The 10697-nt window shown below is 43.7% G+C and overlaps 1 protein-coding gene and 1 long non-coding RNA gene across 2 annotated transcripts; both read right to left on the bottom strand.

The window, feature by feature from the left end:
* Positions 1–35: 35 nt before the first annotated feature.
* On the bottom strand, positions 36–1523 carry LOC125759673 (venom metalloproteinase antarease-like TtrivMP_A). Its single transcript, XM_049418719.1, has 3 exons — positions 1304–1523; positions 429–521; positions 36–255 (listed from the first exon to the last, which is right to left on the bottom strand). Exons 1-3 carry the CDS (start codon positions 1388–1390, stop codon positions 130–132), a joined length of 306 nt encoding a protein of 101 aa, XP_049274676.1. The 5' UTR covers positions 1391–1523; the 3' UTR covers positions 36–129.
* A 7744-nt stretch (positions 1524–9267) lies between these two features.
* LOC119402598 (uncharacterized) lies at positions 9268–10464 on the bottom strand. Its single transcript, XR_007417275.1, has 3 exons — positions 10391–10464; positions 10218–10301; positions 9268–9812 (listed from the first exon to the last, which is right to left on the bottom strand). It is a non-coding gene; the product is annotated as an uncharacterized LOC119402598 (long non-coding RNA).
* Between the last annotated feature and the right edge of the window lie 233 nt (positions 10465–10697).

Here is a 10697-nt window from a genome sequence, read left to right as displayed (position 1 = left end):
CGTAAGCAAAAATAAGGTCGCAAGCAAGAGTGCTCTCAGGCCTGAAACCATCAAGTCGACATGTCTAATAGAAGTAATAATTGTTTGATTCTAAGGTGCAGATGAAATGACGAATAACCCAGTTTCTTACTAACATTTGCCAAACTCTCGCTTGGGGTCTTCAATTTCGTAGACTCTATGAAGTATTCTAGCGTCACTGGAGCGCTCGCCTAATGGCATTGGTTTTATCCTCAAAGTCGCGGTTAATATGCCTTCCTGTAAAAAAACAAAAACAATGTGAGGTCGGTATAATAAACTCAGTGCATATGCTGTTAGCGGAAAGTAGCAATAAATTGCAGTAGCGTAAAGTATTATTTGTAAGCCTTCTTCGCTTACAAATGTTATAATTATTTCGCTGTGGCAAACGTAATCATGAAACGTGCGCTTACCACTTTCAAAGTATGGTCGTCTTGATAAAGCATAACTGACGACTGGTGCTTGCTGTCGTGGTACAGGTTTTCTTGTATACGAGATCCATTCCACTGGATACAAAAAGTGATTCACTTAGTATAAGCAACATAAGTTCTAAATAATCCAGCACCGATGTTAAATGGACAATAAATAAGAATGCTATATAACCTCAGGTAGATATACATCGTTACAAAACTCTATCCTCGTAAATATTACGATGAGGGCAAGAGTTCTAAAGTAAGTGCGGATATTGTGGATTAGTAAACAACAGCAACGAGCAGCCAAATATTCGACACTAGCCAAAATTAACCAGTGTAGCCATGATGAGGCAACGTTCGCGAACAGAGCTGGTAAAACTCGCTTTTGTGCGTTAATAAGTGTTGGAATATCTTTGAGAAGTCATCTCTATAAGTCGTTTATTATAACTTTCATATAATATGCTTATTTTATATTGTAATTACCATCTCTAGAGGTCTTCCTGCAATTTTATCTCGGCAAATGTCTTTCGTGCTGACCGAAAAATGTGGCCCAAATAAATTTTGCTATGCCCTCCCTCAAAATGTCCACCCCTAAACGATTTCTGCGGAGAACCCTGAGCTCAGGTTATCTTTTTTTCTGTCCTTTTGAATAGAAAACATTACAGCCGTGAGGTAGGACAGGGGTGGCAGCTTGGGCTTGTTGGAAATTCATGGCTGTGTACTACCAGCGCGAAGACACCAGAACAAGAACGAGGACGACACACAGCGCAGTGTATCGTCCTCGTTTTTGTCCTGGTGTCTTCGCGCTGGCAGTATACTGTAGTGAAGTAAGACATGGCTGTTCGCGGTCAGAGGGACTTCAACATTGTTCTCACCACTGTGTCTTCTGACCGTCCTCCGGCATTCGTGGTGAAGAAGAGGTCATTGGCCAGCACCGAGCTCTTCTGAAGCTGCAGCGTCATGTCGCGGTCAATTCGAAGGAGCAACCGTCCATCGTCGCTACGCTGCTGCAGCAGCTCTGGGTAAACTAATTCTTCTCTGAGGGTGACTTGAAGAAGGAAGCCAGAAATCAGGATGGCACTCTAGAAACTGGTGAGCCTCCGTTCTCTCCTCCCAGATTACCCTACCTCAGCGTATGGCAGCAAACCGGATATTGCAATCTAGTTAATTTTGCTGTACTTCCATTACTATCTGTCTATTTCTTGATTTATCTGAAGTTTTCTGTACTTACTTGAAAGCAGAAATGCTGCGGCCATAAGAAGGGTGGTACTTGTTGCGCAAACTTCTCTAGCACTAACAAGCGTTTTCCTGTGCTACAACAGTAGTCATTGTGCGCATTTGCTCAGCTTATTTCACTTTATTTTCTTTTTTATCTTTCTACTCCCATCCCCGACCCACTGAGCAAAGTAGCAAATCGAATTTTTTTCGTGTTGAACTTCCTCACCTTTTTTCCTTTGATAGCTATCTCTAATCCTTTTTGTGTCTCAACCTATTCTTCGATAGAAAGGTACATGTAGCCATTGAGGGTTGGACAGCAAATGCAGTCAGTCCTAAAGCTTAATAGACAGAAGCCTTGCATAAAGAAAGAATTCCTGTGAATGTGAAGCTTGGGCGCATATTACAATTTAAAGTTTCAGTCTATGGTGGTTTCGGCGACCCATGCAGTAATGTATTAAACTAAGAGCCTCATTTCCAGCTCGCAAAAATCTATATTTGCCATTGATTATGTGTCCCGTAAACCTCTGTGGCAGACTGTCTATCCTACTATGCCTCTGTATTAGCGTCGAGATTCGGGCTAGTTGGTATATGCTACGTTGATAATAATAGCGCATAAAAAAAAATGAATGGGACAAAGGCAAAATATTACAGGACGAGCGCTGTCCGGTAGTCTTTTATTTTTTACCATGTCCTTTTTTTGCGTTGTTCTTATGAACTTAGTAGCTTTTTTACTTTAGCTGTAAGAATTGTACCTGTTAATACCTTCTTAAACAGAGAACCACGAAAAGTATGACTTCTAGTCATTACCTATTGCCTCCTGAGAGTCAAATATGATTCGCACATTGTCATATGGCCGCTATATGAATAATATTTATTCTCGTAGAACCTAATTAGGCACTCACTCCCGTGTCACTGACAACATGCTTAAATATTTTCGACTCACCCGCTAAAATGACTTCGACGAAAGTTAAAACCAGTGCTAGAACAAACATGCCAGTAAATTCTAGGCTCCCGGCGACAGCTATTCACTCCTAAAGTAGGTAGATTTAACAGAAGGTTTTCGTTATATACGTGTAGTCGAGTGGCATTACCATCTTGACAGGCAGCTGCGGTCGACAGTGCTTGACAAGAGTTTTTAAAGCAAAGCCACCAAACCAGGTCTGTTATATATTTACCCGAGCTCGTGCTGGGGCTGCGCTCACTTAAGTTTAGAGACGGTTTAAAAGTTGTGCCTAGCGGTTTGTATTATCCGGGGTCAACGAGGGACCTCGATTTATTTATTCAGTTGTGGTGGAGCACAATGTGTAAACGCGTGATTTATTATAAGAAACTTCTGGCTTAGAATTCCAGAAATCTGATAAAACACGTATATTATATTAGCCATAGCTGGGAAACGCATGCGATACTGCGGAAGCTTGCGATGGCGTTTTTGATGATGTGGTGCTTGTGTTCCGTAGGCTTATATCCGCATTGTCACACCATGTACTATACGCAAAACCTGAAACTCGAACAGCGGAGTGATGAGCCTCGAGCCATACAAGTGCCTTACAAATAAATACATGGGGTAACTCCCTTAATACCTTCTGTGGTTTCATTTTTTATGTGTTTTCTCAAAGATGCGACCGACCAAAGAATTTAGCGCCTCGGTGCCGCTCGTTGTTGTCGCCGATATTGTGTTTATCAGAGTCAGTAAGCGTCATGCACCTATGCATGTTGGGAAATTATTACGCAAAAGCTCGCGTGCCCATAGCTACGGATTGGCTTGCGATTGAAGACAGAGTTTTACAGCAGTGATGCGCGCAGAAGCGTCTATTGCTCGATTAAATTCGCGCCAAAAGACTGAAGCGATTTCTTGAGGTGGAACAACCGGAAACGTCTTTCTGGCATTACGCAATGCCTGCAACTAGGCAGGAGAAAGAGAGAGAAAGACAGACAGACAATGAACTTTATTTAGGTCCTGAGGGGCGAGCGAAAAAGAAAGAGAGAGAAAAAATTTTTCTCTGCAGGTAAGCGTGCAGTTGAGGAAGGAGATCTAACCTATGTCAAAATTGCGCGCACGTTTCTCTAGTTTTGCATGCGACGAGCCATCTCTGAAACGAACGTCACTCTTCTGCGTAGTATTTTTAACTTATGCCTCTGACTAGAGCGCGAGTTCCCAACAATGCTTGGAAAAAGCGTCGCACTGTTTTGAGATATCACACAACAGGCGACATTTACAATGTTTTGACGCAGCGCGAAGTGCCTTGTTGCCATTTGGAAAGATCCGCCAAGGATGCCATTCCCGACGTCTCTTTTCGCTTGTATATGATAAATATACTTCACGGGCGACCTGTCATAAAACGAGTGTGAGAGCTAGTTAAAAAAGTTTAATATTCATGGCAGCCAGAAAAGAAAGCTGTTGCGTAATGAAGAAAAGTACAGAAAACATCGAGGTTTCAATAGACACTAACACTGCACAAAGCCATGGTATTGTACCTGTATGATGTGCAGTTAACACGAATCCTATAATATTTCGAGCTTTTTGAACCTTAATGTCCTGTATATCGACCTCCCGAAGCATACGGCAACACCAACTTTTATTGAATTTTAAGAGAACTATCTGCGAAGATAATAAAATTAGTGCACCGAAAGATGCCAGTCTCTTGAATCAGCATCGTGTATCAGTACTTGTATACCATTCGCCTGTCGTGCGATATTTTATTGCGATAATAATTATATGGACACTCTCGGCGGGTTTTTGCTGTCGCCGTAATGTTGCGTATATGTATATGTATGTATATATAGAAACCACACAGAAAAATTAAATTAGAAGAAACAAATTTTTGATGCGCGCGACCGGGGATTCGAACCTGCGACCCCTCGCACCACAGCGCCCCATTAAACAACTCTGCCACGCGCCATACGTTTTCCAAAATACCAACGGCGAGCTATTTATGTCACACCATTTACCGCTGGCGGTACACAGAGCTCGGCCGTTGTTTCAGCATGTTCCCTATCACCCGCAAGATGGCGAAAAGGGCGTGCTTTAAAGGTCGTCGCCCGCAACGCTCCTAGATTTTCTTTCAGTTTGAAAACTGCCCTTGAGACGCGCACTAAAAGTCACCTATTTTTGTACCCTTTCGCGTTGTGGAACGCCGGGAAAACAACGCGGTGACCGCTACTGCGCGACAGGAATCGCAGACTGGAGGCTCCACGCACCTAACGTTAAGACAACGCTTCCGAGCCGCTGGTTCCGACGCACTGCGGGAATAGATGTTACGCGAAGCAGGCGGCGTACAAGACAAGCAATTAAAGATATTCTTGTAATGACATAGGTAATTCATGTTCGTGATACACTCATGTCGTGCTATGCAAACTGTGGTATATATAAAGCCAACCACACGGCCACGAGAGCACAGAAATGGAGGCGGCTAGATCATGGTTTATGTGACCTGCATGTCCCAATTTTCATGTTGTGACCTGTCATTCATGTTCGTCATACGCTAATTACATGCTGTGCGCGAGAGGAGAGGCCAGGAAGGAGATGGAACGAATATTTAGATTCTGTGACATTATCCAGTTCTACCAAAAGTCGAGGCGCAGATTTCCACCATCTAGCTCTAAATTAGACAGATCTCAGGAGGTTGACTGGAACTGACTTCAAACCAGAGTTGTCAGTTCCGCTTATAATAAGCGGATTTGGGCTTCTTTTTTCGCCGAGTCGCTTGTAGAATTTTGCAGTCGCTTGTCACGTTTTTTTTTACTTATTTGCAATTTTCAGCAAATATCGATATCTTAGTGGTCATCACATTCCCCAATAGCGCAGTTGTTGATGTCTTTGAGTAGTTGAGTGTTGAAATCAAACATACGTTGGGGGAATCAACAAGTAACCTTAAAGGGATATTGAACAAAATTTTTTCCGCCAAGATTTTCAGCCAAATTTAATGATTGCGTGCTGCAATCGATAGAAACAACCTTCATTTTAGGCAGAAGCTAGAGGGAGACAATGAATTTAGTGCGTTTTTAGATGTGAAGCATCTTATGGCGGAGTTCAATCCGGTGGTGGTGGTGGTGGTGGTGTGCGGCGTGACCACCCTTACTGCGCATGCGCAAACCTTGTCCACTTGCCCTCTCCACTCCCCCTCTCCCCATTTCCTCTCCACATCACCTCTCCCCTTTCCTTTCCCCCTTCCCTCCCCCTAATTTCCCTTTCCCACCCCCTCTCCACTTCTCTCCACTCATACTCTCCACTTTCCCATCTCTCCTCCCCCTCTCCACATCACCTCTCCCCTTCACTTCCCCCTCTCATTTCCCTTTCGCACCCCCCTCTCCACTTCTTCTCTCCCCTCACGTCTCTCCTCCCCTCCCCTCTCCCCTCCCTCCTCGCTCTTTCCCCTTCTACCCCTCTCCACATCACTTCTCCCCTTCCCCTTCTTCTTTCCCTTTCCCCTCCCCCTCTCCATTCCCCCTCTCCCCTCTCCCCCTAACCACTCCACCTCTGAAACGCGGGCTCTTCATGCCGAAACACTGCTTCGCATCGCCTCATGGTCCCCTTTAGCGGGAGATGGTGTGATTTTTCACAAACTGCCACGTCTAGCGGCCGCGCCGTGAACTGGAGGAGGTGACGTTTGGTGACGTTACATACACCTGAAACGGGCATGCCAACAATGCCAGCCGTCGGCCGCGTCTCTCAACCCAGTCAGCTTCCAGTACGGTTCCCATAATCACTACACGAACAGCACCGGCAGCGAGCAATGTTCCCGGCTGGGGTAAAGCATCCGGGCTTTGTGGAAGGCGGGAAGTGGAATGAAAGGAGAGGTGGGGAGAGAAGCGGAGGACAGCAACACGTGCACCCTGCATGCGCCTCGGAGAATGTGACGTCACGGCTCGCGCTTGCGTGCAGTCGCCGCGCGCTGACAATCCACTAAAAATACAGCCAACTGTTCAAAAATAAGCAAAATAAACTGTGTGTCGGAAAACTCGCGTCTTCCGAGTGGAGTGTCAATATTTTCGCCAGTTTGTCCAATTTTTGTTCAGTATCCCTTTAATCATGCACTGGCAAACATGCATTCAAACGGAGACTATCCTGGCGACAAAGTCGACACTTGCAGCGCGCTGCTCAAACACAAAGAAGTAACAGCTGTGACAGTTGTTAGTTCGCGCTCGTCCTGTGTATACCAGTGCATTCTTTTCGAACGACCTTCTTTGTGTTTGAGCAGCATGCTGCTAGTGTCGATCTGTGACAGTTGTTGGTTCGCGCTTGTCCTATGCGTGTTCCTTTGGTGCGTCCTTTGTGTTTGAGCGGCGCGCTGCAAGTTTAGAGCTGTTTGCCGTTCTTTTGTGATATATTACAATTTGTTGCTATCGTACTCATTGCTTCGAATTTGCGGCGAAACTGTTACTTATTTTGTACTGATGAAATACCAACTGTGCGTCAAAAGGACGCAATACTGATCATATTGGTAATCGATATTTTGTCATTCACAGCGAGAAGTTACAATACGAAACGAAAAACCGTTGACTAACAACTTATATGTATATACGTGTTTTCAATAAAAATTCTGTTGCTTAGCGCTTGTGCGCTTGTCTCTGTTCAGTCATGTAAGTTCGTGGTGTGAATGTTAAAGGGGTACTGACACAATATTTCGCGGCCGAGATAGCCTGCGGGATCGATTCCGGTGAACATGCGTATATCATCAGCAAATTACCGACAGCGAATATAGCTTGGAAGTTATATTAAAAGAATTTTGAAATTTGCGTGAGCGATCATCATCCTTTCGCTGCTGACACCCTCAAAGAGGACCCTTGGGGACCCCCTACTTCGCTCACGTGACCACGCTGCAACAACTTATGATGACGTCATAGGCGCCATGTTTTTTCGCCGCGTTTGCTCCAGCAGCTTACTTCTCGGCGGCTGCTCGCGAACCGTGCGGAAGTGCGTCACAGTTCTGTGTGCTGACGTAATCGAGCGCTGCACCCGCTAGGTGGTGATAGTTGCACCCGGAGAGCCTCATTCAGGTGGACGTACCCCGCACCGTGGAATAGGTACTCTCGTATTCACAAGACAATTAAAGGAGGGCCGCGCTAATGAAAACAACTAAACTACACGAGATTACTCTGTCTAAAAAACAGTTAATAACTGTCACCATAATGCACTGTATCTTATGTACTGCCACCTCTAATATACTGTTAATTGATGTCCACTTCATAGTACTTTTGCCACCCAAAAGTAGCTTTAGTTCATTTGTGAATGAAAGAAGGGAATTTTCAGGGCTCGTTTATTTGTTTGATACAGGTTTAATGAAAACCAACAGGCGAGATAGAGAGAGAGAGAACAACTTTATTAAAAATAAACGAACCCCAGTCCGGGTCCACTAATAAAAAAAGGCAAGGCTTAGCCATCAGACAGGGCTAAAAGTTTCAAATGTCCGAGTAGTGCCTTCATGATGTATGGGGAGGAGTCCGCCAGCCACTCTTCCAGGGTCGCAAGTCTTAGATTGGTAGGTATGTGTTTAAAGCTCTCGCCTATGTAATGAAGCCAAGGAGGGGGTAGGGGACGCTAATTGTACTGTTTTAAGTGTATTGTAGTATTTATGATATAGATGTGAAGAAAGTGAAGTTGTCTTTTCGTCCACTTCAATTTGTTCACATCTACATCATAATTACTACAATACACTTAAAACAGTAAAATTAGCGTCCCCTACCCCCTCCTGGCCCTTCCTTGACCAGTTAGATATCATGCCAATAAAGTCACTGTACAATGCAATTTCGCTAAAACGGCTTTGAACGAAAAGAAAAAAAATATAGCATTAGTTTGCTGGAGCGTCTGTCAAGGCTAACATTAAATTCGAACACGTTCAGTACACGTCACAGAGAAACCTGGTATGTTTCACATTCTAGAACCAACTATGGAAACCAAATGCTCCATCATGCCTTGCTATATTTACTCAACTATCTTCATTAATTGCCATATTTACTCTAAGGACGTGCATATATCGGTAATTCATTCTCTTATTTGTCAGCTTTACTTGTGTTTTTGATGAATATGCATTTTATTTTAATAGCGCATGGTGATGCTTTTTCAAACTTTATATATTCATTATGTTTGTATATTCATTATGTATATTCTTTCTATATTTTTTTGTTGAAAGTGCATGGTGATGCGGTTTCAATGTTTGTATATTCATTAGTTCGATATTTAAGATAGAAGTGCTTTTAAATTACTTCTATTTTACTGTCTAATTTCTTTTTCCTGAAAATTCAAGAAACACGTTATTTTGGATTCATGTCAATTAATTTTTACCCGTGTTTTTTATGCACATGGCTTTTTCTCTGTACATGCACCTGTTCATGCATTGTATTTTTGTTTTCCCTGTGCGAGGCGTGACGTGAAAATGCTCATCACCCTTTAATCCCCTTACCCCTTTCCCACCTTATCACCAACAGCGACCAAGAGTCGTCCTTTAATTTCAATAAAGGTCACATTCATTCATTCATTTTTGCTCTTGCACGTTTGCTGCTTGTTGCCAGAAAGGAACACAGACCTAGTCAAGCCATTATGTGTCTTTTTGTCTGCGTTCCTGTTATCTGCACCATGTATGGAGGCGAAATAAAGTTCGTAGTTCGAATTATCTGCTGGTTTTCAATTAGTTTATTTTTGTACTTGTTAATAATCGTAATGAAATTATTTAATATTAGTTTATTAATCCCGACATGATCAAGGCATTTTATTACAACTTCGAACTGCCAATTCATTTCTAATTTACACGGCAGAAATTCTGACACATGTAAAGTCACAACTTTAGAGACCACGAGACACAAGAAAAAAGCTGAATATTCCCGCTACTTCGGCAGAGAGCCTTGAATTCAGATTCGAGGCTGTACTGTGCAGTTCGATCGAAAAGTCATTAATAGCTTAGGAATTCAAAGCTGTCTTCGAACTGGTGGTATCTAAACTTCTGACGCCGACTGCACGTAATGCAGTAACCCAGCCCATCTATAAGTATCCCAGGTCCAGGTAGAAATCCCTCCACTGTCACGGTGTTCCTGTGGGTGTCATCCACGTGCATGCGGGATTGTATATGTAGTATTTTCTTGAGGCACCGCAGTTCTGGTCGAATATGAACTCGCAGCAATACGACGACTCGTGGAGGTTGTTCGAGCGACGCCAAAGCGAACAGCCCATGCCTGCGCGGTAGGAAGAAAATCGCTAAAACGTGAAGTACAACGAGGGGACACCAAGAACTGAATTGCAGAAGCATGCTCAGTTGGGAGACTTGGTAATCCTACACGCTGGAAAGTTACAGCGCAGATTTTTGATACCTTCAACAAGTGAAAAGTAAACCTTCACTTGATAGAAGCGTGAAATGCTGGACTAGCTGGCGTGACACTTATAAGGTAAAGCGCGGAAAATTCTCAACGAATAACAGACCGAAGAAAGGGACACAGGACTGACAGGAAAGACGCTACTGCCACTACTGCCGCCACCACCACTACAGCGTCGGTATACTCCTTCTTTTAATCCTCGTAGGCACCACTTCCTTTCAGCGACACTGTGCTTAGAGATCCGCTGCAGAGTAAAAGCGCACTCACCATTTTTAGCGTAAGGATGTCGAGTAATGACACAAGTCTCACAGTTGATGTATATGATCTGAAACCACTCTTCCGAATAATTGTCTGAAAAATAATTTGACTCTCACAATTATGAACTCTGTGCATGCCGCAAGAATTTTGTAATTCAGACGCTGCTTGAAATCTGTACGTACTGTTGTCCGGAACAAACGTCTTTACGTTTTTGCCGACGTAGCAGTCTGTCGAACTCAGGGTAAGCTTGCCCATCCTGGAATGTAACAAAAAATATAGCTGAGAGCCAACGTACGCAAACGCAATAAGCAACGGAGGTTCAATGAACATGAATAGGTGTGTCAGACATGTTGGCCGTCGTTTCTATAGGCAAATCTGAAAAAGACAGCGCCACTTATCGAAATGTCAGCGAGCTTCTCTGATGTGTCTCATGTGTCAGCCAGCCCGTCTGATGCGATGTGTCAAAACGAGTGTAACGAAAAGACGGGG

The sequence above is a fragment of the Rhipicephalus sanguineus genome, chromosome 8 (assembly GCF_013339695.2).
Source record: "Rhipicephalus sanguineus isolate Rsan-2018 chromosome 8, BIME_Rsan_1.4, whole genome shotgun sequence".
NCBI classification, from domain to species: domain Eukaryota; kingdom Metazoa; phylum Arthropoda; class Arachnida; order Ixodida; family Ixodidae; genus Rhipicephalus; species Rhipicephalus sanguineus.
The sequence above is the reverse complement of the archived record's forward strand: the minus strand, read 5'-3'. Positions and strand labels throughout refer to the sequence as shown.

What these genes read in the sequence shown, in the direction of transcription:
- LOC125759673 (XM_049418719.1), bottom strand. Translation starts at nt 1,390, where the DNA reads ATGACGCTGCAGCTTCAGAAGAGCTCGGTGCTGGCCAATGACCTCTTC. An exon ending in GACGGTCAGAAGACACAGTG is followed by an intron (nt 522 to 1,303) that starts GTGAGAACAATG and finishes TTTTGTATCCAG; the next exon opens with TGGAATGGATCTCGTATACA. An exon ending in ACGACCATACTTTGAAAGTG is followed by an intron (nt 256 to 428) that starts GTAAGCGCACGT and finishes GTTTTTTTACAG; the next exon opens with GAAGGCATATTAACCGCGAC.